Source organism: Ochotona curzoniae, unplaced genomic scaffold (genome assembly GCF_017591425.1).
Source record: "Ochotona curzoniae isolate NIBS_2020 unplaced genomic scaffold, NIBS_Ocur_1.0 contig_291, whole genome shotgun sequence".
NCBI lineage: Eukaryota > Metazoa > Chordata > Mammalia > Lagomorpha > Ochotonidae > Ochotona > Ochotona curzoniae.
This window is the reverse complement of record NW_024465649.1, coordinates 12,636,924-12,664,000: the sequence shown is the minus strand read 5'-3', so window position 1 is coordinate 12,664,000 and position 27,077 is coordinate 12,636,924. Positions and strand designations below refer to the sequence as shown.

The following is a 27,077-nucleotide window of genomic DNA, read 5'->3' as shown; positions in this document are numbered from 1 at the left end:
ACTCTGTGTCAAGCCACCAACACACGCACCTGACCAGAGGTTAACACACACCAGCCAGAGAGCTACTCACCTGTCTATCTTCCCTCACTTGGCTACTGAGCTACTTGAAGGAGAGTTCCAATCTCACAGATAACGTTCACTGAGTTAAATCCAAATCAAGTTATCTGATGGAGTCTGGAGTCTGACTCCTCGAGGCAGATGGGAAGAGAAAATGGATAGGAAAGGGAAGGGAAGGGAAGGGAAGGGAAGGGAAGGGAAGGGAGGGAGGCGGGGAGGATACACAAGTTCTCTCACACACTTAAACAGATAGCAATAAGTCACACTCATAGAACTCTTCTGTACAAATGCTAAACTCCTTACATGTTCTAACTCTTTTTTTTTAAAGATTTATTTTATTTTTATTGGAAAGGCAGATATACAGAGAGGAGAGACAGAGAGGAAGATCTTCTGTCCGATGATTCACTCCCCAAGTGAGCGCAACTGTCGATGCTATGCTGATCCGAAGCCAGGAGCCTCTTCCCGGTCTCCCACGCAGGTGCAGGGTCCGAAAGCTTTGGGCCGTCCTCGACTACTTTCCCAGGCCACAGGCAGGGGGCTGGATGGGAAGGGGGCTGCCGGGATTAGAACCGGCACCCATATGGGATCCTGGGCATGCAAGGCGAGGACCTTAACCACTGCGCCACCACGCCGGGCCCAAGATTTATTTGTTTTTAATTGGAAAGCCAGGTTTTCAAAGAGAAGGAAGGACAGAGTTCAGAAAGATCTTCCATTTGCTGGCTTACTCCCCAAGTGGCTGCAATGGCTTGATCTGAAGCCAGGAACCAAGAGCCTCTTCCAGGTCTCCCACAAGGGCACCACGTCCCAAGGCTTTGGGCCATCCTCCACTGTTTTCCCAGGTCACAAGTAGGGAGCTGGATGGGAAGTGGAACAGCTAGGATATGAACCAGCATCCATATGGGATCCTAGCACATGCAAAGCAAGGATTTAGCCATTATACTATAGGGCTGAGCTCCTAACTCTTAATTTCTATAATAGCCTAAAGTACAAGCACTATTATTTCCATTTTATTAAGGAAAACTCTGAGGCCAAAAGGAATAAAACAACTGCCCCAAAAGGTAGAAACTAACGAAGGAAGGATCTTTCAGCCACGGCTCTAGCTCGAGGGTCAAGTTCTTCCCCTGGCTACCTGTAGCCTCTCCCCAGGAGAGTACACAGGGAGCAAGGCAGGGCTTGGGGGAAGCACTCAGTGTCCTACAAGCTCACACGTATTCCTGGGTGACTGTCACTGCCACATTCCAGCACTGTTATTTTAACTATTCAAATCCTACACAACCAGGAAAGGAAACTTTAAAATTAGAGGGGCCAGCATAATGGCTCAACTGGATGATCCTCCATCCCCTAAGTACCAGCATCCCATATGGGCACTAGTTCATGTCTCGGCTGCTCCTCTTCCCATCCAGCTCCCTCTTTGTGGCCTGGGAAAGCAATGGAGGACAGCCCAAGGCCTTGGGACCCTGTAGCTATGTGGGAGACTCCAAAGAGGCTCTTGGCTCCTGGCTTCAGACTGTCCCAGCTCAGCTCTGTGAACCACAAGATGCAAGATCTTTCTGTCTTTCCTTCTCTCTAAAAATCTGCCTTTCCAATGAAAATAAGTGAATCTTCAACAAACAAATAAAACCCCTAGAACGAAGTGGTAGAGATTAGGCCCAGTGGTTAAGATGCAGTGAGGACTTCCTGCACCCCATGTTGGAGTATCTGATTCCTAGCTCCAGCTTCCTGCTGTACATGCCCAGGGAAGCCACAGCGATGGCTCAATAGCTGGAACCTGCCACACATGGGGGAGACTTGGAGCACCATGTTCCCAGCTTCAGTGTCTTTCCTACTTCCTCCCAGGATTTATGGGTATGTTGGATGTGACCAGAGGATGGCAGCACCGTCTCTTACAAACAAAACAAAACAACAAGGATGCCAATTTCCAAGCCTGTCACCAGGACACACCTATTTCTGCTTCTCTCCTTGGAACCCTGTCATTGGCAATCTTCCCTTTGGCGAAGCTGCTAATGGAGCAAGCTTTGGCATAAACTATCAACTTTCCTGGGCCCATTATGTGCTTCATCATTAGCAGTTAGAGACTCTGCCAGCTGGTTGGACCATCAGAACTTCTGTGACAATGCCCCTATTGTTTCTAACAGGAATAATGCTACAAAGGAGGCCTTCATGCATACTGCTTCTATTTATTTTATGCATTTTTCTTAGAATAGATTCTAAGTGCAACTGGGCTTGCCCTATGGCTTTCCAAAGACTGTGTGGGCTCACAACATAGGGAATGGACTTAACACCACTGAACTATACATACTATGTTATTGTATTTTATCACAGCTGAAAACAAAATATGTGGATTAAGAGAATCTAAGCCAGTAGCTGTGTTGGAGCTCTAAACAACAAAGGGGGAGACCTCAGCACCAAGAGATGGCCCAAGAGCTCAGTGTGTGGGGCTGGCAAGGTGCACAGGCAGAAGCCACGACCTGCAACATTGAAATCCCATCTGGGTGCTGGTTCAAATTCTGATTGCTTCACTTCCAGTCTAGCTCCCCTCAAATGTGCCTGGAAAAGCAGTAGAGGACAGTCTAAGATGCTTGAACCCTTGCTACCCAAGTGGGAGACCCGGTTGGAGTACTGGGCTTCTGGCTTCATGCTGGTCCAACACAGCGTGTTGTAGGCATTTAGGGAGTGAACCAGCAGACAGAAGATCTTTCTCTCTCTTCTGTCTCTCTCCTACTCTATGGCAGGATCTACATGAGCCATTAACCAACCTTTGCGGAACTCTGGCACATAGTGGTATGTCTTCTCTCCCAGATGTATTAGGAAGTTGGAAAGATTTCCACTAATTGCTATGGCGAAGACCAGTGTGGCACAAATCCAAAAGGGGCCTGCAAAGGAAAGCAGAACATTCAGAAACAAGAAAATGAAGCTCTCTGGTGTCTCCAGAATAATTTATCTCCCTCTCTTTTTTCATGTAGACAAGCAAAAATTAATTTTTAGATGTCATCAGCACTTAGTTTACGGGGAATTTCTTTGTTAAAAGGTAACAGCACAACTCACTAATTAGCTGCCTGAAAGACCGGGGATTAGCATCCAAAGGACAAAACATCTTCCCCAGTTAGGTGACTGCGGACACTGACTTGTGTGGCTAGCGGCTTGCACAGGAGGCTCATCACACACATTCACTGCCACTTTGCATTTGTATTCCATCAGAACTCAAGAAGCAAAGATGAATTCCCTTACCCCAACACCACCCAATGCCAAGACCAAAGAAAAGTGAGTTAAATCAGGTAGGTCCTTCTGCAGGGTAAACAAAGAGCAGGGCACACACATCACAGCACAGAGCTAGCTTAGACTAGTCAGCTGGTCCAGTGTGTGTGTGTGTGTGTGAGAGAGAGAGAGAGAGAGTCAGTCTCTTTTTTTCTTTTTTCGGTGACAAAGTAACACCTGTACATAGCTCAGTATTCAAGAGATACAGACAGACTACACAGAAGAGTGGTCTCCCCTTGCATCTCTGCGCCCTAAGAGCTGCTTCCCTTCTCCTCACACCGCCCCCAGAGCTTGTCATGGCAACCAGTTTCTGGACTCATGCCAGAAACATTCTAGCCACATACAAGCAGACACACATCTATGTGTGTGCACGTGTGTTTCATACAGAAGAGAACATGCATTCTATCCTGCCGTGCACCATTCTGCCTTGGACTCCACAGAATCTAAAGACCCTATCACTGCCTTTCCTAAGGATCAGCAGATGGGGACTGGCACTGTTGTAAGTAAAGCTGCCTGTGGTGCTGGCATCTCATATGGGTACTAGTTCTAGTCTCAGCTGTTCCATTTCTGATCCAGCTCCTTGCTAAAGAGGTGGGAAAGCAATGGAGGATGGCCCAAGTGCTTGGGTCCCTGCACCCACATGGGAGACTAGAAAGAAAGTCCAGGCTTGTGGCTTCCACCAGGTCCAGCTCCAGCTAATGTGGCCATTGGGAAATGAGGCAGTGAATGGAAGATGGACCTCTCTCTGTCTTCTCTCTCTCTTCCTCTGTCTGGAACTCTGCCTTTCAAATAAATTTCTACAAATAAATCACTTTCAGTGATGGCCTTATGACTGTTTGTGAGGAACTATATTGTTGTGATAATATGGAGGGAGGAAGGGTCGGGAGGGGGTAGAAGAAATCCCAGCGCCTAAGGAACTATATTATAACAACAACAACAACAACAACAATAATAATAAAAGATTGAAAAATGTAAATCCTTAAAACATTATTTAAATAAAAAATATGGGGGCTGGAATTCACAGGGTTAGTTTCCACCTGTGACATCGGAATCCCATATGGTTTGAGTTTGGCTGATCCATTTTTTTTTTAAACATTAAGAGGATGAGGAACATGTTTCTTTTCCTTTTTTTTTAAAAAAAGATTTATTTTATTTTTATTAGAAAGGCAGATATACAGAGAGGAGGAGAGACAGAGAGGAAGATCTTCCATCTGATGATTCACTCCCCAAGTGACCACAATGGCCAGTGCTGCACTGATCCGAAGCCAGGAGCCAGGAACTTCCTCCAGGTCTCCCACACGGGTACAGGATTTCAAGGCTTTGGTTTGACTGCCTTCCTAGGCCGCAAGCAGGGAGCTGGATCGGAAGTGGAGCTGCTGGGATTAGAAATGGCACCCATATGGGATCCTGGCACGTTCAAGGCGAGGACTTAGCCGCTAGGCCATGGTGCCAGGCCCTGATCCACTTCTGGTTCAGCTCCCTGCTAATGCACCTGGGAAAGTAGCAGAAGACAGCCTAAGTGCTTAGGCCCCTGCACCCACACAGAAGGCCCTGAAACTCCAGGCTCCAGCACTAACGCCGTGTGGAGGGTGAACCAGAGGACGGAAGCTCTCTCTTTCTCTGTTCTCTGTAATTTTTTCAAGTAAATTAAAAAGTAAAATAAATAAATTAAAATCTTACAAAAGACAGATATAAGAAATCAACCACAAAAAATAAACATTCAAAAAGCTTTGTTAGATGCAAAACCAAAGCTGACTTTATGCTGTATTGATGGGCTGAGATGACCCAGCCACACACATGCAAGCCGCCCAACGGTAAACTAGTACAAAACATCAGATAGCAGTGACAGTTACCAGCACCCACTGCCCTCGAGGTCCCAGGCGAGAGGCTGGGGACACAGCACTGCCTCAAGCACAGTCAAACATAGGCATGCTGGGGAGAGAGACAATAAAGTACCTAATCGGGGAACTGGCATTGTGGTGCAGCAAGTAAAACTTCCGCCTGTTAAAGACATACAGTGGGGATCCAAGAGCGATCTTGACAGCCTTGGTCATATGCACAGGGCAGGAGGGGACCCCAGTGTGAAGCAGGAGGACAGGAGGAGGCTTGTATCCCAACCCTGAAGACTCCTGGATCCTCACCAAGGACTATCAGCATGGACACCAAGGACTATATCCCAACGGCCAAGGAGACCATGGGGAATTGGAATGCCCTCGTACGCTGAGAACTCTGAGGTCATCGGTTCTCTATCAGATCTCCCACATGGGATGGAAGAAGCCCAGATCCTTTCTCACAGGATCTAATGTTATCGGAACAACAGCCAGGAGCCCTGAGCAGTCCTCAGAAACATAAGAATGGTAAACTTCCTTCGGGATTCGGGACAGGAGCTTTTTCTGGTCCTTACCTAGTTACAACTTTGGCTCCCCACCCTCTCTTGCAATGACCATCAGAGTCACTCTGGAGCCCCGCCTCCAAAAAAAATTAGATCAAACAGACAGAAACCAATAAGGAAAGCTTAGAACAGACAGGAAACAGTCAGCTTGAACTCCCATGTACCTTACTAGATAGGTCACAAAGATTAACTATTCCTCACTAAGATATTGAAGATTTCTCCGCACACCCCTCCTAAAACTGTTCTGCTCCTCAACTGTTCATATTTGGCATGTTTGAGTTATAAGCCTGTTTGGACTATCTTAAAATTCGCAAAGTTCAGTAGAAATCACACTTGAATACTATATGCTGCTAAATATAAAAATGAAAATAGACACGAGACAGCTGAATAATACCCTATAACCATTTTAAGGTATATAGCATCCAGTTGTGTATAAATTAAAATTGAAATGTCAATGAAGTAGTCACAGGATGTGGTTAAGTACTTGCATTTTCTAACATATTGGCCACTCAATGCCTTGTCTATTAACTTCATGATGTTGTAATCTGTTGTTGAAGTTGTGTAGTGGCTTCTCATTGGAGGGGATCATATTCTGCCAGCTCTACTTTTGAAAAGACCAGGGATGGTCTCCCAATGAAACTGTTGAATTTACCTGAACAATAAGATGCTGGACTTTCAAAATGGTCCATGCCCACAATGAAGGAATCAGGACTGGATATGATCTGTACTACTGCAACAATATGGAGGAATTCATTATGGGTAGAGGGGGAACTCAATAGAGAGGCCTATGAAACTGTCATAAAATGAAATTTAAAAAAAAAAACCCTCCACTTGTGGTGCCAGCATCCCATATGGGTGCTGGTTCATGTCCTGGCTACTCTACCTCCTCCCCAGCTCCCTGCTAATGCACCTGAGTAAAGCAGCAGATTCAAGTGCTGGAACCCAAGAAGGACTTGGCCCAGCACTGGCAACGGCAGCCATTTGGAGTTGCAGGGAGTGAATCAGTGCATGGAAACTCTCTCTTTCTGTAACTCTACCTTCAAATAAATAAGTAATTCTATAAAATAAACAAATTTTAAAAATCTAATTGCAGACTCGGCACAGTAGCTTAGCATGTGCCATTATCCCGGTGGCCCAATTCCCATCCAGCTCCTTGCTTGTGGCCTGGGAAAGCAGTGCAGGTTGGTCCAAAGCCTTGGGACCCTGCACTCATGTGGGAGACCTGGAAGAGGCTCTGGGCAGCAGGCTTCAGATTGGCGTAGCACCGGCCATTGTGGTCACTTGGGGAGTGAATCATCAGATAGAAAATCTTCCTCTCTGTCTCTTCTCCTCTCTGTATATCTGACTTTCCAATAAAAATAAAATAAATGTTTTTCTGGTCCCAGCGCGGTGGCCTAGCTGCTAAAGTCCTCACCTTTAATGCACCAGGATCCCATATGGTCACCAGTTCTAATCCTGGTGGCCCTACCTCCCATCTAGCTTCCTGCTTGTGGCCTGGGAAGGCAGTCAAGGGCAGCCCAAAGCCTTAGAACCTTGCACCCGTGTGGGAGACCTGGAGGAGGTTCCTGGCTCCTGGCTTCAGACTGGCACGGCAGCGGCTGTTGCGTTCACTTGGGGAGTGAATCATTGGACAGAAGATCTTCCTTTCTTTATATCTGATTTTGCAATAAAATAAATCTTTTAAAAAATAAGATAAATCTTTCTCAAAAATATAATTGCAAGTTTTCACAGATAAAGTGATATTGAAGCTGGGGTCTACAGAAGAGCAGGGAGGGGCCTGCGAAGTGATGTGAGGCAGGGTGGGGGAGGGGGCTCTGAGGGAGACAAGCAGGCTGGGAAGAGAAAACAATGTGAGAAGAGATGCAGAAGCCAGAGAAAATGGTTCCCAGGCTAAGGAAGTTTGAGGCTGCAGAGATGGAAAGAGCCAGAGAGAGAGCAGAGCCCTGCCAGCAGGTGGTAATTCATCCTGAGGCCAACAGCACAGCTGTGCTGATTTACACACTGGGCCAGGACTCTCTGGGCACCCCCATCCTAAGCAATGGAACTATCCTGGTGCAGGAGCAGCCGGTGAGGAGACCTGCAGGTGGCCTGACAGGTGCTCACGCTTGCCCACCCACGCTCTCTGCCTCCAAATCAGTAACTCACCATCAGGCAGAAGCAAGAAAATGCTCCCGATCCTTAGCATGCTTGTCCCCTTGGCTGCGACGACATGTCTCCAGTTTAGAGCCCTTCTGTGAACTCCCCCCATAGCCTAGGACCCAATCCCAACTGTGCCCACAGATACAAAAGCCCACCATGACTCGGGTTCTGTCCCCTCTCTGACACCCCACAAGAGGCCTGGACTCCAGAGACAGCACCCACCCCTCCCCAGGACCAGCACGTGGCTCTACACCACCTCTCTCTGCCCCTTTTCTTCCTAATTCCTCCTCTCAATACAGGGTAGAGATGGACAGGAGCCTTAATATAGTTTGCCTCTGTTACTGAAACCTCCTATTATATATTTTGTATTATGAGATAGTTCTAATGGGCTTGCATTGTGGCATAGTGGGTTAAGCTGTCCCCGATAATGCCAGCATCCCATATGTGTACTTGTTCAAGTCCCCACTGCTCCACTACCCAAGTAGCTCCCTGATAATGTGTCTGGGAATGCAAGAGAAAATGGTCTGAGGAAAGAATGAAAGAATAAGTGAGGAAGGAAGGAAGGAAGGGAGGGAGGGAGGGAGGGAGGGAGGGAGGAAGGAAGGAAGGAAGGAAGGAAGGAAGGAAGGAAGGAAGGAAGGAAGAGGAAGGAAGGAAAGAAGGAAGGAAAATAAGGAAGGAAGGAAGAAGGAAGGAAGAAAGGAGAAAGAGCAAGCAAGGAAGAAAAGATGGGAGGAAGGAAGGGAGACAGGAAGCCTAACATAATGAAAAAGCAGGGGCTAGGGTTGTGGCAGAGCAGGTTTAGCCATGGCCTGCAACACAAACATCCTATGTGAATGCTGGTTCAAATCCTGGCTGCTCCACTTTCCAGGGCAGCTCCTTGTTAATGCACTTGTGAAAGCAGCAGAATACTGCTCACATCGAACTCTGCCACTTGTGTGGGAGACCCAGCTCCAGGGACCGGCCTAGCCCAGCTCCATGGGATCACCCAGGGAGTGAGTCAGTGGACAAATCTGTTCTTCTGCACACAACTCTGCCTTTCAAACAAAGAAAGAAATTTCTTTTTTAAGATTTATTTTTATTGGAAGGCAGATCAGATTTAAGGAGAGAAGCAGACAGAGAAAAAAATCTTCCATCCACTGATTCACTCCTCAAATGGTTGCAACACCTAAAGATGAGCTGATCCAAAGCCAAGAGTCAGGAGCCAGGAGCCAGGAGCCAGGAGCCAGGAGCCAGGAGCCAGGAGTCAGGAGCCAGGAGCCAGGAGCCAGGAGCCAGGAGCCAGGAGCTAAGAGAGTCTTTCAGGTTTCACACGTGGGTACAGGGTCCCAAGGTTTTGGGCCAACCTACACTGCTTCCCCAGGCCACAAGCAGGGAGCTAGATGGGAAGTGAAGCAGCTGGGGGATGAACCAGCCCCATATGGGATCCCAGAGTTTACAGAGGAGGATTTAGCCATTGAGCCATTGCACTGGCCCTAACTAGAGAAATCTTTTTTTTTTTTAAAAAAAAAAAAGATAACAACCCCTCCCGCTCCCCTCCAAAAAAACAAGTTTTCAGGTCGACCCACTTATACAAACATTTCATGTCCTTCCTGTATGTTTTTTTAAAATTACTTATCTGAGAGTCAGAGAGACAGAGAAAGAGCGTTCAGCTACTGGTTCATCTCCCAGTGTTCACAACAGCCAGTTTTGGAAGCAGAAGCCAGGTTTCTCACATGGAGTGACAAAAGTCTTGAGCCATCATCATGCCTCCCGGGGTAGAACCCTGGCATCCTAGCTGGAGCCGGGAATCCAATACAGACCTTCTGAGTTGGCACCCATTTGTCACCCATTAGGCTAGAAGCCTGTCCGTCCTCTCTGCTTCGAACATCTCATCTTAGCAGTGGTCACTAGCAACTCCACATACTTACTAGCCTTGTCCATCGCTAAGCTCAGTAGATTATAAGCTGCCAAGGGGCAGGTGTTCTTGTCTGTCTGTTGCATCAACTGAATAAGTGAGCAAAGTCAAGGCAGCTTGCTTAGGTTGGTAAAGTGGCGGCCACCCCTATCTTGCATTAGTTGTATTTCCCTGATGAGAGGCAAGGCTAAGCATCCTGATATAGACCTGTTGACCATTTGGGTTTCTTCCTCTGTGAATTCTGTTTTTCCCTAAGAGATGCTTGCTTCATTCCTGGAATCTATGAGTTCTATACCTACACTGTTTCTCCTCCATCAGTTATGTGCATTGCAATTATCCCTTCTGGTTTGTGGCTAATGCATTTATCTCACATTACTTCTGGGTTGTTTTGTCGAATACAAACACTCACTTGTAGCTGAACTGGAATGAAAATCAACAACTTTCGTCCCAAGACGGCATGCCTTTTCTATCATTTTTTCCCTGACTACCTTCCTCTAACCCTCTACGTAAGGCCCTGCACTCTGCTACAGAACACTTGACCTTGAAACGCCTCCTTGTGTCATCTTGTGTCTGAGCTCAGGAGGCTGCTCGTGTCAGCAGAAGCAGCAAACTCTGAGTTCAAGCCCTGGCTTGATTACGACAGGCAGCACAGCCCACTGAGGCTGAGCTTCGGTGTAGGTTTGAGGACGGAGCTCATCCACTGGCCAACTGTATAAACCCAGGTGGGTGAAGCAGCTCTCTGTGGCACAGTGTATGCATCTATGAATTAGGGCTGTGGAGGGGGCATCTGGCCGAGTTGTTACAATGCTGGCTAGGACAATCAAGGCCCACACAGGAGTACCTGGATTGAATTCCCAGCTTCGCACTAGTGTGGACCCTAGGAGGATGATGTTTCAAGGACGTGGGCCCCTGCCAACGCTGGGGAACTTGGGTCTCATTTTCAACCTCCCTGGATGTTGTGGGCATTTGGGAAGTGAACCTGAAGATGAAAGCATTCTCTCTGTATTAAATTCATAATTTTTAAAATAGAGCTAATCATTAAAGATAGAAGGGGATGATAATAGCACCTGCCTAGAACATGGGATGTGATGAGGATTACCTGGTCCATGCTACACACAGCATCTAGCACACAGCAAGAACCTGTATGTGTTCTCTGTGTAGCTAGTGCTGTGCCTGTGGGTGAGCCGTACCTGACACTTGGTTCCCTCTTTTGCGTGATCAGGCTGCCTTGGATTATGAGAAATAATATAGTATGGAATCTATCAGTGCTTATCTCCATGCTCGGCACACCTAAGGTGTTCAACAGGTGTCAGCCTTTGCTCACACCCCAGGGCTGTGCGCTCTGGCCTTGCTTGAAATCCTCAGCCTCACACCACAGGGCTGAGCACAAAGTAAAGCCCTCCATTAAAGGGCAGTGTTGTGACACAGAAGGTTAAGTTGCTACTTGCAATGCTAACAAGGCGGTTCCAATCCTGGGCGCTCTATAGACAGCAAATGATTGCCCATGGACTTGGATCCCCATCACCACACAATAGACCTGGATGTAGCTTCTGACTCCTGGCCTCAGCCTGACCCCATCCTGACTATTGTGGTCTCTTGGGGGAGTGAACTAGCAGATGGAAGAACTCTCTCTCTCTCTCTCCCTCCTTTACTCTGTCATTTTTTTTATTTTTCAATAAATTTTTAAAAATTGTTTTCAGTACCTGCCTGGTGCCAAGTCCTCTGCCTGGTACCACAGACATGGTACCAGCTCAGCCCAAGCCACTGTGACACAACACCCACCGTTTCCCTTCTTTTTTGAAATCTCTGAGACATGCACACACAGAGAGCAAGCACTCAGAGTCATATCAACAGCTGAAGCATACACACCCAGGTACTCCAACACAGCACACAGGTGAATCACCCACCGGACTCTACATCCACCCCAACCATAGTCTTGTAGGAGCTTGATCATATCATGACTGGCACATGGTAGCATCTCACGCATCTTTCACTTCTTTTCATCAACAAGTAGAATGGTGGCTGAATGTCCTTGAAGGCTGGGCATACCTAGTCATGAACTTTACAGAGCCTCAGCTGCCTCACTTGAAAAGCAGAGCTATTCTTTGAGGGGCTGCCCCAAGAATGCACCACCACCTAGCACAGCCAGGTACCACTGCAGCACTGCACACCAAAATGCCTGCTGTAGTTAGCTTTCTCCTTCCTCAAAACATGCAAGGTCAAAGCTGTTGGGCTCCTGCCTCCAGTGCACCGGCTGGGTCTCCTGTCTTTTCTCAACCAGCACAAAGGTTGAGGATACCACCATCTCACAACCCTATGCACCATTCCCAATTCAGACTCTGGGTGCCTATGACCAAATGTTAGGTGAGCTAGCTCAATTGAAGACACTGCTGGGACACAGCACATCAAGGGGAAAGTGTGAAATTGCCTCCTCTGGTCCCCAGCCCCCTACCAAATCCCCTGTAAATTAAAGCCACCAATCCTCATATACTGCCCACTGTGAAATTCTCCACTCTTCAGGCAGCCCAAACATCTCCTGGCCTTCAGTGGCAGCAGGCAACACACATACCATAGAGATCAGGGTTGCTGCGGATGTACAACCTCACAAAGTTTTTTCCAGGAATCGGTAACAGAGACCCTTTAATTCTGTCGAAGACCTAGAAAACATGGTAGTCCACGTTAGGCTTTTTCTTTTGTATGAGGAATGTAATAAATTCAACCACTGCCAAATTCCACATGCAAACCATCCCTTCTGTCTGACCACTTCCGGTACACAAAGCCACTCACTGCATCTGAACACTGTGGAAACAGCTCAGCTACCCAAAAAGGCCAGGGCTCTGCAACTCTACAAACCTGGTACGTGTCCACATCGAAGAAGGTTTGGTAGTATTCAAACGTCCAGAAGGGGGAGCTCTTCTTCTGTCCGGCAAGTAACTGCAAGAGGTTAAAAAAAAAAAAAAACAGTGAACCGCGACACAATCTCCTAACTGCAGAGAGAGGAGGATGGAGGGAACTAATGGCAAATTAAAATGTCCCACACACCTGCATCCAAAGACCAACACCCAACCCAGCTACACACAGGAATGAACACATCAGACCAGCAGGCTTCAAATCCTGGGCCCCCTGCTATGGGGAAACTTCAGTGAACCCCAAGGCTCCTCTCAGACCCATATTCCCCTACCTAAAAAGATTGGCTAGGGCCGGTATTGAGCCTGGGACGCCGGTATCCCCCATGAGTGCAGTTAGGGTCCCAGCTGCTCCACTTCAGACCCAGCTTTCCACTCATGTGTCCGGGAAAGCAACAGAAGATGGCCAAGTGCTTGGGTCCCTGCCACCCATGTGGGAGTTGCAGATGAAACTCCTGACTTCAGATGGGCCCAACTCCTAGTACTATGGCCATCTGGGGAGAAAAGCAGAGGAGAGAACTGTTGGTCTTGCCCATGCTCTCCGTAACTCTGCCTTTCAATAAACATAGACATCTTAACAAAGAAGAAGAAGAGGGAGCAGAGAATGGCCCAAGCGCCTGGGCCCCTGCCTCCCACGTCAGAGACTGGGATGGAATTCCTGGCTCCTGGCTTCAGCCTGGCTCAGCCCTCGCTGCTGGAGCCACCAGGGAGAATGGAGCAGAAGATGTCTGTCTTCCCCTGAGTGACAGGCTCAGGTGGGAGTGTCTGACTCAAGCACTGCAGGTGCACCGGGTTCTGGGCAGTCAGTCATGATTCAATTCATCAAATAGCAGCAGAAACAGTTTTTCTGAGACCCAGCAATGTACACACGGAAGCCCCCCTCCTCCTGAGCCTGTTACTGTGAACCCACGCAAGCCCACACCTGTTCTCCTTGGAGTTCTCCTCAGCCCATCTCAAGGGCCCATCAAGCCCAGCCCTGGCACAGACAACCCTACTTCTCATCTGTCTCAGGAGCTATGGACTCTGATTCATTTTCTTGCCCAGCCACAGGCTTCTGCACCTTACCTATCTTTATGCCTGGTCTTACTGTTTAAACTCTTTCAACAGCTCCCAGTAGTTGTCAAAACACAGTGCATCCTTGCGGCAAAACCTGGCCTACTGGGAAACCTCATCTCCTGTCTCGACCTACAGTTTGCTTCCAATTTAGGTGAAGATGGGAGGTATTCCTGGGCGTTGGTGTTGTGGTATTGTGGATTAAACCACTACCTGCCATCTTGGAATCCCATGAGCACAAGTTTGAGTCCCAGGTGCTCCATTTCCAATCCAGTGCCCTGCAAATGTTCCTGGGAAGAGTGCAGAGCATGGTCCAGGTGCTCGGGCCATCCCACCCACGTGGGAGACTCAGGGAATTCCAGGCTCCTGGCTTCAGCTTGGCCTAGCCCCAGTTGTTGCAGCCACCTAGAGTGACCCAATGGGAGGAAGTCCTTTCTCTCAATCTCTCTTTTTCTATAACTCTGCCTGTCAAATAAATAAGTAAATTTTTTAAGGCAGTGTTGGTGGTATTCCTCCTCTGTGCCACATAATTTCATGCCTCTGTGACTTCAGCAACAAAGTTCTCTTTGCTAAGGTCACCTACCCTTCACCCTGACCCCCCTCCATTACTCCCCTCTGCTTGTGCCCATTGCACAGACCATAAGGATGCACGTGCCTGTTTCCCCCTGAAAGGCAGAGGCACGCTGTCAGTCTCTGCTGCCACCGCCTGGCACTGTATTGGACATACAGTAGGTGATGAGCAAATGCATTAACAAGTTGTTTTTTTTTTAGAAGATTTATTTATTTTTATTGCAAAGTCAGATATACAGAGAGGAAGATCTTTTGTCTGATGATTCACTCCCCAAGCAGCTGCAATGGCTGGTGCTGTGCTGGTCTGAAGCCAAGAGCCTGGAGCCTCTTCTGGGTCTCCCAAATGGGTATAGGGTCCCAAAGCTTTTTGGGTCATTCTCAACAGCTTTCCGAGGCCACAAGCAGCGAGCTTGATGGAAAGCAGAGCAGCCTGGATTAGAACCAGTGCCCAGATGGGATCCTGGTGCATGCAAGGTAAGGACTTCAGCTGCTAGGCTACTGTGCCAGGTCCCATGAACAAGTTTTAAAACATTCATGCCAAAGTGCCTATTCAAATCCAGGCTGCTCTGCTTTGGCCCTAGCTCCCTGCTAATGTACCCAGAAAGGCAGCAGCAGATGGCTCAAGTGCTTGGCCCCAAGCCACCCACAAGGGACCTGGATAAAGTTCCTGGCTCCTGGCTGCAGTCTGGCCCTGCCCCAGCTGTTGTGGCCATTTAGGGAGTGAACCAGTGAATGGAAGATTCTGCCTCTTCTTCCCTCTCTGTCACTTTGTCTTTTTAAATAAACAAATCTTTCAGAAAGAGGGAAAAAAGTTCAAAGACAAGTTCCAACCTCAGTTTTGTCAGAGTCATCATTTCCCAGTAACTCGTCGTCCTCCTCTCTCCCCAGGCCTCCTGGGGGTCCTGCATGGTCGTCTGGGGTCTCAGCAGGCTCTTTAACACTTGGGGCACCAGCAGGGTGGGCTGCTAGAGAAGCGGCGGAATCGCTGAATTCTGGAAGGAATTAGAGCACAAAGCCTTAGAAAAGTTCTGCTGCCAAATTCAACACAAGCCGTCCAACTCAGCTCTGCTGCGGACCCTCTCTGACACAGGCCACAAAAGGCTTCGAAACAAAGCCCCTTCTAGAAGTCAACCCCACACAGAAAAAGGACTGCAAAACCACAGGAAAACGGATTTTAGTCCCGAATCAGCTCCTTCCTAACCATGTGAGCCTAAATAAGCAACATTCTTCATAAACCTCGGTGTGTCCACCTGTAAAATGGAGAGGCCAGTTAGGTCAAAGAACTTGGGGAGAATGAGGAATTTTATCTAAGTAAAATCCTTAGCACGGAATCTGGCTCAACCAAAACCGCCCTCCTGATTTAGTGCAAAAAGAAAAAAAAAATTTTTTTAAGATTTATTTATTTTTCTAAGATTTATTTTTATTTATTTGAAAACCAGAGTTATAGAGGGAGAGGCAGAGAGAAACAGAGGTCTTCCATCCACTGGTTTGTTCTCCAAGTGGCCACAAGAGCTGGACCAGGCCAAAACCAGGAGCCTGGAGCTTCACCCAGGTTTCCCACATGAGTGCAGGGACCCAAGGACTAGGCCCAGCCTTTGCTGCATTAGCAGGGAGCTGGGTGGAAAGTAGAGCAGCTAGGACTCAAACTGGTGTCTATATGGGATGTTGACACTGCAGATGGCAGCTTGATTAGCTATGTCACAATACTGGCCCCAGCTAAAAAATTTGTAATGGAACTTACTTTTTTCCCCAGTGAATTCTATGTAACCACTATACAAAATTTAAGAACAAAAATGAGGGTGGGAGTAATAAACTAAAAATCCTTCTGGGTCCCACCACATAGAGGCAAACACCTTTAATATTTTTGCTCTATTTTGCTTTCTTTACAGAGTGAGACTTGTGCACAGGACACTCTATTATTCATTCAACAAATACCTCCCATGTGCCCACAGGATGCCCCGTATCGCTCTGAGAGGTGATCACACTACCAAAAAGCATTCTGTGATCTGCTTTGTCTACTGGGGATCACCTAGGGGGAAAAATGTCTTCTGGTTGAAGCAGTGTTTGAAACACACAAGGAATGTGGGTGTGCGGGAAGCTGGAGGTTACCTACCAATATAATTAGCAGGTCAAGCAGCACAGACACTTGCAAGGCTCTGGAACCACACTGCAGCGCCACTTTCCAAAAGGACCTTACTGATTTACATCCCCCAGTAACAAGCGCCAGAACCCTCCACGTAGTGTTGCTGCATTTGTGCGAAGCTCCCATTCCTGGCATGGCAAGAGCTGGGGCCCTCACAGAACTGAGTTCACACTGACTGCCTCAGCTACAGGGAGGTCTTCTGGAGAAAACCAAGTGACTAGAATCGGGTGGTTACTATGTAACAGTTACTCAAGCCTCAGCTTCCAGCACTGAGCATCACAGCTCCAGAGCTCCGTGACCTCAGCCACTCACTCCCCTCCTCCCTCTCTGTTTCTTCAGGTATAAACTGTGAGGAATTCCTATCTCAGAGATATATGCAAGAATGATAAATACTTTGGTGGGGAGCAGTGCGGTAGTATACAGGCTAGTCCTCCACCTGCAGGGCTGGTATCCCTTAGGGCGCTAGTTTGAGTCCTAACAACTCCACTTCCCATCCAGCTCCCTGCTAATGGCATGGGAAAATAGCAAAGACTGGCCCAAGGCCTTGGGCTCCTGCAGCCATGTGGGAGACCTGGAAGAAGTTCGCGGCTTCTAGCTTTGGTCTGGTCCAGTTCTGGCCATTATAGCCATTTGGCAAGTGAACCAGGAGATGGATGAGCTCTGTCTCTCCCTCTCTCTCTGTACTCTGACTTACATATTGTTATAGCTGCCATTTATTAACTGGAAAAGGCACTAACTTTTCAAAACATGGCCATGACTTTGCTAGAGAGAATCAGAACAGGGAAGATCCACTCAAATTGCATACCCTCAAAGCAGCAGCTGACCGGTGGGATGACATGCCAGAGCAAGGACAGGGCCACCCTGCTGTGGTCCAGGTTTGGGCCAAATATTTATTTCTTGATTTCTGCCTCTTACTTAAATGACATTTCAAGTATAGACACCAACACGACATAAGCAGGTGGTAAGGTTTATTGAGAGTGAGGACTACAGATATACATGGCCCATGTTCATGGAGAGTGAGCCAGGAAGGGAAACAGTAATGCACAGATGGCTACCTTCCATCCTCACAGTCTATCCACAGGAAGCAAGGGAGGAAGCGGCTGTGCGAGCAAAGTGCTTGAGAGATGAAAAGAGCAAGCCCCTCCCCAGCACGGGCTTTTAAGAGGGCTTGAGAGAGGAGTGGTTATGCAATAACACAACACCACCCCTACTTAAGTCCCAGATAACAATGGGTACGTGCCCTTTGACATACAGGTGGACAAAAAGAATTATACAGGCAGGGGAGTTGTGGCTTCCAAACTAGCAACTCTGTGAACTGGTTGCCTACCAAGTTCCTATCAACATGAGAAATAAGCTCAGGGGAAGCCAAGACCTTGTCCAGAAGACGGGTTTAGCAAAGCCTTCCGGGGACGAGGCCACCTCAGAAGGACAGCCAGAGGTGCTGAGGACAACATCTCATGCCAAGAGGCCAAGCCAGAGGGACTGCAGATGGCACCCCATGGTGATTCTGCACTAGCTGGACTCTCTTGCCCGTCTCTGACCCGAGGGCAAGCAAGGGTCCTGAATTCTACCAGCCACCCTCTCTGCTTAGGCATCCTGGCATACCCAAAGCTACCCTGTGCCACCTTTCCTCTCCTACCATGATCCTGGCAGCCACAGGCTCCTGAACTCTACCTTCCTCATGTGACAGCACCGTTCCTCCAAGGGGAAGCTTCCTGTGACACCACAGCATCGTTGGCAATCCCGCACCACTCCTGTCTCCTGCCCCACAAGCCTCGCTTTGTGCCAGCCTCCCTCACCTGTCACCCAGAACGCAGGACCCTCTTCCACCCTTTGCAGCACACGGCCTTGTGCCTCAAGGACTCTACAAGTGGGGTTCTCTGCCCTTGAACTTTCTCCCACTACACTCCCAGACAGGATGAAGTGACATGAGTCAGCACTGTGGCGTAGTGGATTAAGTTGCTACCTACAATAGCAGTGTCCCCTAAGGGTGTTGATTTCAGACCCAGATGTTCCATTTATGATTCAACTCCGTGCTTATGCCCTGGGAAAGCAGCAGGTGATGGCCCAAGTGTTTGGGCCTCTGAGTGCATGTGCAAAGACCCAAAAGAAGCTCCTGACTTCAGACTGCCCCAGCTCCTACTGTTGCAACCATTTGAGGAGTAAACCAACAGATGAAAGATTTTTCTCTCCCCTCCCTCAAACTCCATTCCTCTCTTTCTCCCTCTGTGCCACTCTGTCTTTCAAATAAACAAATCTTTAAAAAGAAAAAAGGGGCCTGACACGGTAGCCTAGAGGCTAAAGTCCTCGCCTTGTACATGCTGGGATCACATATGGACACTGGTTCTCCTCCCAGCTGTCCCGCTTCCCATTCTGCACCCTGCTTGTGCCCTGGGAAGGCAGTTAAGGACAACCCAAAGCTTTGGACACGGTACCACATGGGAGACCAGGAAGAGACTCCGGGCTCCTGGATTCAGATCAGTGCAGTTGCAGCCACTTAGGGAGGTCTTCCTCTCTGTCTCTCCTTCTCTCTGTGTATCTGCCTTTCCAATAAAAATAATAAAATAATTTTTTTTAAAAAAAGGATGAAGTACAGAAGAACATAGCAAGGCAGCAAGCATTGTGCCTATAAGCCGGAGGACTGTCCCAAAGAGAAACAGCAAGCACCGCGAGCTGCACGTGTGCAGTGAATGTGGTATGTAAGGAACACGAGCCTGTGTGGTTAGGACAGGGAAAGGACAGGAGCAGCAGAACTGAAATCTTGTGTAGTGGGGGCAGGACCACGTGGGGCCTCCAATGTGAGGTGGGAGCTGGCAGAAGATTCTAGAAAAACAGCAAGACTGGACTTGGCTTTCAAAGGATGATTCAAGGGTGCAGTGTGATGGCTCAGTAGCTAGATCCTTGCCATGCATGCGCCGGAATCCCATATGGGTGCCAATTTGTGTCCCGTCCCAGCTGCTCTGCTTCCCACGCAGCTCCCAGCTTGTGGCCTAGGAAAGCAGTCAAGGATGGCCCAAAGCCTTGGGACCCTGCACCCACGTGGGAAACCCAGAAGAAGCTCCTGGCTCCTGGTTTCAGATTGGCTCAGCTCTAGTATTATGACCACTTGGGGAGTAAACCAGTGTACTGAACATCTTCCTCTCTCCTTCTCTCTATAAATCTGCCTTTCCAATAAAATAGATAAATAAATCTTAAACAAACAAACAAAAAAGCAGAGCTATTGATCATCAGTCAGCAGTGCACATGTATGACTATTAGCTTAATGCACCAAGTTTGCCTGTGAACAGGGACTTAAAAGCAAACAAAAACTGCGACCGACGGAGACCCCCAACGAAAGAGGTAAGTGGGAACATGGACCGGGTCAGAATCAGTGCAGCACATAGCCTTTTTTTTTTTAATGAAAGGTTTTGTTTTTTAAATTAATTAACTTTTATTTATTTATTTTTAAAGATTTATTTATTATTACAAAGTCAGATATACAGAGAGGAGGAGAGACAGAGAGGAAGATCTTCCGTCCAATGATTCACTCCCCAAGTGACCGCAACAGCCAATGCTATGCCGATCTGAAGCCAGGATCTAGGAACTTCTTCCGGGTCTCCCACACAGGTGCAGGGTCCCAAGGCTTTGGGCCGTCCTCAACTGCTTTCCTAGGCCACAAGCAGGGAGCTGGATGAGAAGTGGAGCTGCCGGGATTAGAACCAGTGCAGATATGGGATCCCGGAGCATTCAAGGCGAGGACTTTAGCCACTAGGCCACGCCGCCAGGCCCAGTACATAGCTTTTTATGTGTAACTTTTTAGTGAAAAGTGGAGTAGAAGTAACTAGGCAGCAATAGAAGCTACATGTGTGCATAACCCTTGCCTCCATAACGTGACTGAAAACAAAACTAAAAGTAATAAGAAGAATAAAAGTTGCCCGATTAAATAAATACAAGATTTCCCAGATTTTTCCAGTGAGGAAGACGAGGATGAGATAGAAGAAAAGCAGTTAAGAACCACCCCATGCCACCTTACTCTTAAATCTGATCAATGACATTCCTGAGTGTTCGATATTCCCTGGAGACCTCATGAATTATAGTTGCTTTCCCCAATTATACTTAGTCAAGAAAATAATCAGCCTACATATGAAGGTTTAAATTGTAATGCCATCACAGCTTTTAAAAAGGCTTGTGTGTCCCATGGACCCACTTCTTTATATGTGTGGGAATACTTGAATGGTTGGAGAAGCAAACCAGATCCCCTATGCTTTTGAATAGTGGTAATAGTGAAAATAGGGCCTCCTCCTTCTCAATATTTACAATGGGAAATGTGGGGGAGTGATATGCCTAAGGAAAAACTGCGATCCTTAGGACAAGCATGGCGACAACTCCCCGAGGGTGGTGATCTTACCGTATGTTGGTTGGAGAGAGGCAATGGACTACTGGGCAGCAAACCCAACTACAAGTTGTGCTCACCCATGTACTGGATGCAACGCTGTGTGCCTGGCAAAAAAAAACTGACATTGGGGCTGAATTTGCAGGCAGTTAGGGTCTCTGGTCCCTGGTGAAGTTGCCTTTGTAAACTATAAAATCTAGCTTCTCCCCCATTTCTTGCCCTTCCAAGAACAGGTTCTTCCTAGCTTCATCCCTCAGTCCTAGCTTACGAAACAGAAGGGGATCTGGAGGACAGTTGATTCGATCTGTAGGACAAAGCAGATATTTTCAAGCAAGGGTGTGGCGACAACTGATGGGATCTATAGACAGGCTTTTGGGAACTTCGATACATCAATCAACTCCCTCTTGTTGACATGTAAATTCCAACAAGGCTCTTCTGTGAGCCTCTGTCCATAAAAGCCTGATGCTGCTAGCAAACGTACATGACTCTCTCTCCAGGCATCAGATCCATCACTGCCAGACAGTGAACAGGTCCTGAAAGCAGGTGGAAAGTGCGACTAAGATGGCGACCTCTCTGGGTCCCAACACCTACAACAGGCAGAACTGGGAGGATGCAGACTTCCCTATTCTGTGCCAGATGTGTCTGGGAGAATATCCGAATGACCAAAGAAAAGTATGGAAAGGAATGCAAAATCTGTGCCAGGACCTTCACAATGTTTCACTGGTGCCCCGGGGTCGCATGCATTTCAAGAAGACTGAGGTGTGCCAGACCTGCAGTAAACTGAAGAATGTCAGACGTGCCTCCTAGACCTTGAGTATGGCCTGCCCATCCAGGTTCGTGATGCAGGACTGCCTTTTAAAGATGACATGCCAAGAATGTCAACAAAGAATACTACACACAGAATATGCAGAGAGAAATTTCTAACTCTGATGGGACACGGCCTGTTGGCATGCTGGGGAAGGCCATCTCCACCAGTGACATGCTGCTCAAACTGGCCCAGACCACCCCTTACTTCAAAAGGAATCAGCCCCACATCTGTTCCTTCTGGGTCAAAGGAGAGTGTCAAAGAGGAGAGGAATGTCCCGACAGGCATGAGAAGCCTACAGCTCCAGATGATCCCCTTGCTGATCAGAAGAGCAAAGACTGATATTACGGAATCAACGACCCTGTAGCAGACAAGCTCCTCAAGCAGGCTTCAACGCTGCCCCGTCTGACCCTCCAGAGGACAAGACCATCACCACCCTCTATGTGGGTGGTCTAGGCGACAGCATTACAGAGACAGAGCTAAGAAACCGCTCCTACCAGTTTGGAGAGATCTGGACCATCACTGTCGTGCAGAGAGCAGCATGCCTTAACCCAGTTCGTCACGTGACAAGCTGCAGAAGCGGCTGCACCAAAGTCCTTTTACAAACTGATTGTCAATGGCTGCAGACTCAACATCAAGCGGGGAAGATGGCAGGCAGCCAGAGGAAAAGGAGAAAGATGGAACCACGGAACCTGGGATCAAGCTGGAACTTGTACCGGAACTGCCGGGAGCTCTTCCTCCTGCAGCAGTAGAAGCCTCTGCCAGTGACTTCAACCTGCCCCCAAGCGGTCCTCCAGCTGTGGTGAACATGGCACTGCTGCCACCCCCAGGTGTGGACAGCCCATGTTCCACCCGATGGAACCGCCCCCTCCATTCATGAGGGCCCCGGGATCAATCCACTATCCTTCCCGTGACCCCCAGAGGATGGGCGCCCTTGCCGGCAAACACAGCAGCCCCTAGCACATTCTCAACACCATGGAAAGGGTGCTTACAAATCCCAGTAAATGAATCTTGGAATAAATACATTTTCCTTCCTTAAAATAAATAAATAAACAAATAAGTAAGGTTGACTCTAGCTATAAAGTACAGAGTGAGAGTAGAAGGGAGGAACCAGGAAGCTCAGAAGGAAGATCAGGACCAAAGATGAAGGTGAGCTTAGATCACGCAGCAGCAGTGGCAGAGGTAGGGCAGTCAGACAGGACATGCGGCAGCAGTAAAAGTGCCGCGTGGGATGCTAGCACCCCACATTGCAGCAACCGTAGCATGGGGATCCCCGACCCTCTTTCTGACTCTGGCTTCCTACTGGTGCGTACCTTTAGGAGGCAGCTCCATCACCGCATGGGAGACCACAAAGAGCTCCAAGGTCCTGGCCTCAGCCTGGCCCGGCCCTGGCTACTGTAGGCATTTGGAGTGGGCAACCCACGGATGGAAGATCTCTGTGTCTTTGCCTTTTATGTAAATAATAAACTATTTTTTAAAAAAATAAAGAGAGGGTATGGTGCTGTAGCCTAGTAGCTAAAGTCCTTGCCTTGCATACACCAAGATCCCATAGTTCCCTGCCTGTAGCCTGGGAAAGCAGTCGAGGATGGCCTAAAGCCTTGGGACCCTGTACTTGCATGAGAGACCCAGAATATCTGCCTTTCCAATAAAAATAAAAAAATATTTTTAAAAATGTACTTATTTATTTGAAATGCAGGAGAAAGAGATCTTCCCACTGCTGGTTCACAACAGTCACATTTGGGGTCAGGTGGATGCCAGCAGCCAGAAACTCCATCCAGGTCTGCCACAGGTGCAGCAGAAACCCAAGCATTTGGGCCATCCCGGGCTCATCAGCACGGAGCTGGAAGGGAAGCAGAGCAGCTGGGACTCCAACCAGCACTCTAACGTGGGATGCTGGCATAGCAAGTGGTGGCTTAGCTTGTTGCACCACAACACAGCCCCTTACTCATCTCACCTTGAGAACCACAAGTGCCTGTGTGAGGCCCCACTCAGGCGACACCTGCTGATTATCCTTCATCACGTTCTTCTCCACAACGTCGTCCGTCCTACCAGTGTGCACACCTACCTTTGTAACCTCCACCCTCTAACACCACACCTAATGCCAGGCAGACATTCACGTACTGGCCAATGTTTGCTGAACTTGTAAAGAACTCTATAAACATCATCCGGAATTGCTGTGGCACACTGACAACGACTAACTGAGAAGGTCACTCGGTAAAACAAACAGCCAGAGCCTTGACGGGGCAGGGGCACTGTGGCTCAGTCCTTGCAACGGAGCTCCTTTCTGAGGGAGGAGGTACAGCAAGGCAAAGCCACTGCTGGAGGGAGAGGAGGTAGGCAGGCGGCTACAACAAGGGGAGACCCCAACCCATATACCTTCAAACTGCAAGTCATCCACGGCCGCCATTCAGCAAGCAGGCCTTCTCCCAAGCGGGACGAAGGGGCTCTGCAGGGGTCTAAAAGGAAAAACAGAAGCAGACTTAGAGTAACAGCGAAGCACCTGCCAGCAAGCCCTGTTTCAGCATGAGAAACACTCCTGCTTTTGCAGTGGGGGTCTGGTGGGTTGACTGAAAGATAACCCTTAAACATTAGACAATGCAAAAACTAAGCAACAAATCCTGGAGGTCCAAAGGTTCCAGCCAGGGGCTTCTGTCTGTGGCACCAGCATCCCATCAGCTGCCAGTTCGAGTCCTAGCTGTTCCATTTCTGATCCAGTTCCCTGTTTACAGCTTGGGAAAGCATCAGAGAGTGGCCCAAGTCCTTGGGCCCCTGCAACCAAAGATTCCATCCAGTCTCATGCTGTGTGGACGCTGAGGAATAGGTGCAGACTGGAGAGAGAGATGACAAGGGCAGCTAGTTCAGCCTGGCCAGTGGGCCTGGGCACAGGCTCTGGGGTTCACACAGACCCTGGGTTTGATTCTCAAGTCTGCGGCCTTTCTGTAGGGCATGCATTTGGCGAGGCCTCAGTTTTCCTCGTCTGCACAACGGGTTCGTTAGGGTATCTGGAAGAAGAGCAGAGTCACTAAATTCAAGTCTGCTAAGGCCCTAGAAGCTGTAGCCGGCACAATGAGGGGAGGTTGGAGCCTGGGACACCGCGGGGCGAAGGAAGGAGCTGGGCCGCAGCAGCCTGAGCGAACGGCAGACCCCAAAGCCCTTACGCAGCCCCGGCCGCCTCACCTCGCGGTGCTTGGCGTCCAACCTGTCCCGGGAAGAATCGGCCCAGAGCTGCTCCGCCTGGGTCAGGTGCAGCCGAGGAGTCGGAAGCCGGAGATCCGGGGTGGGGCGAGTCCTCCTTCTCCTCCTCCTCCTCCTTCTCCTCCTCCTCCTTCTCCCGGCAGAGCCCCGCCTTGTTAAAGAGGCCGCCGCACCCGGAGAAGAGGCTCCGCGGAGCCTGCGCGGGTGCCGCCCCTCCCGAGACCGACCCCCCGCGTCTGAGGGCGGCGCGCGCAGCGGGCTCCGCGGGATGTCCAGCACGCAGAGTCTGCTCTCTGGGTTTTTGCCTCTGTTCTTCAAGCCGGCTTGGAGACACCCGTGTCACTGGCCCACAGGAGCGTGGGCAGTAGAGGACACGTGTGCTGGAGCCAAGGGAGTCGGGCAGGAGCGCCGCAGGGCCGGACAAAGTCTGCAGTTGTACTCGGGCCGGGCAGGCTGCTCTGTGCATCCTGCATCCCGCCCTCGAGGGATGCTCCTGCATCCCGCCCTCGAGGGCGAGGAGCGAGGTGATGGGGGCGGCAGCGGTGGCCTTGGTTTCCTTTGATCCCCGTGGTATCTCACGACTACCTGGAAAGCGGCAGGCAGCGGGTAAACCACGGGGGCGCTGCGCCCCTGGGGCTGCCGGCACTATTGCAGCTCTGGTCCCCTGGGTTTTTTCTGGTCTGTGGGTCGCCAGCATTCCGCCCAGGGCGCAGGCACTCAGCGGCTGCTCCCCAAACACCAATTAGAGGGAACAGGCTCTCGCCAGCGGAGCAGGCAGAACCTGTATTCTTCCTCCCGCCAGCTGGCTAGGCGTTACATCGACCGATAATTGCAGGTTGAGCCATTGTGCCAACCCCAAGCCTTTATTTATTTTTTTTTAAAGATTTATTTATGTAAGAGAGAAAGAGAATCTGTTTATTTGCTTACTAGCCAAATGCCCATAAAACTCTCTGCCTGCTTGGGAGCTAAGAACTCCTTCTAGGTCTGCTAGAAACCCCATTATACCTCCCAGGGTCTGTGTTAGCAGGAAGCTGAGTCAGAAGCCAGAGCTGGGCATCAAGTGCAGGTTGGGATATGAGTATCTTAACTGGCATTTTAAGTGCAAGGCCAAATGTCCATCCCTCAAAGCCTTATTTTGCTTTATAATACAAAATAACTGTTTTATTTCTTTATTTTTATTTTGTTTAAAGGATAGAATCAGCCTTGAGAGATCTTCCATCCACTGGTTCATTCCCCAAACGCCTGCGGCCAGAGCCAGGCCAGGTGGAAGCCAGGAGCTTAGAGCTCAATCTGGGCCTCCCGTATGGCCGACTGGGCCCCAGGTGCTGCTGCCTTGCCAGGATGTGCATTGACAAGAAGCCAGTTGACAAGGAGAGTAGCAGAGTCTTGAAGCAGGCATGCCAACACAGGACGCAGGTTAACGCAGGAGTCACTTAGGCTAAGCAAATGGAGTCACTTAAGCTAATAGGGATTCTGAGGTCTTTCAATGGATTGAGTAATTGGTCTCCTGCCATCGATATAGGAAACCTGGGTTGATTTGCGAACACCCAGCTTTGGCCCCGGCCCAGCCCTGGTCATTGTGGCATTTAGAGAGTGAACCAGCAGATGGCTCTCTCTCTTTCTCTCTCCTCTCTGTCAAACACACACACACACACACACACACACACACACACACACACACACACACACACACACACACACACACACACACACACACACACACACACACACACACACACACACACACACACACACACACACACACACACACACACGTCTTTGTGTACCCAACCAACCTCTAACCCTACCCCAGTCCCACCTTTGTCTCCCAGATAAACTAATTAAATGTTTCAATAAATAACACATCAAAGAAGAAATCTCAAGAGAAATGATTTTTGAAACTAGGTAGGCACTTGGTATAGCAGCTGAGACTCCATCTGGGAAGCCTGCACTGAATGTTAAGACTCAGCTCTACTGCACATCCAGCTCCCTGCTAAGGTGTACTCGGGGAGGCAGGAGGGGACAGCTCAGCTGCACGGGTCACTGCTACCCATGTACAAGACTTCAGTGGAGTTCTGGATTCCTGATTTTGGCCTGGCCCAGGCCCAACAGTTACAGGCATTTGGGGAAAAAAAACTAGCAGATGGAAGATGTGTGTCTGATTTCTGTCTCTTTCTCTCAGTTTTTCAGATATAAATAAATAACTTAGTTAATTCATACACATATATATATATTTGAGATTTATTTATTTTATTGGAAAGGCAGATGTTCAGAAAGGAGGAGAGACAGAGAG

General features: G+C 48.9%; 1 protein-coding gene and 1 pseudogene across 1 annotated transcript in view; one reads left to right on the top strand and one right to left on the bottom strand.

Annotated features, from left to right (window-relative positions):
- The window catches only part of YIPF1 (Yip1 domain family member 1), a 42,293-nt gene extending 17,440 nt beyond the window's left edge, over positions 1–24,853 (bottom strand). The window contains exons 1-6 of the mRNA XM_040978517.1: positions 24,767–24,853; positions 23,966–24,045; positions 15,101–15,261; positions 12,594–12,674; positions 12,310–12,397; positions 2,814–2,930 (exon numbers count right to left, since the gene is read on the bottom strand). Coding sequence (XP_040834451.1) covers positions 2,814–2,930; positions 12,310–12,397; positions 12,594–12,674; positions 15,101–15,261; positions 23,966–23,996 — 478 coding nt within the window. The 5' untranslated portion in view covers positions 23,997–24,045; positions 24,767–24,853. The remainder of the gene's footprint in view (positions 1–2,813; positions 2,931–12,309; positions 12,398–12,593; positions 12,675–15,100; positions 15,262–23,965; positions 24,046–24,766) is intronic.
- Positions 21,346–22,621, top strand: LOC121155264 (annotated as a pseudogene).
- Positions 24,854–27,077: the final 2,224 nt, after the last annotated feature.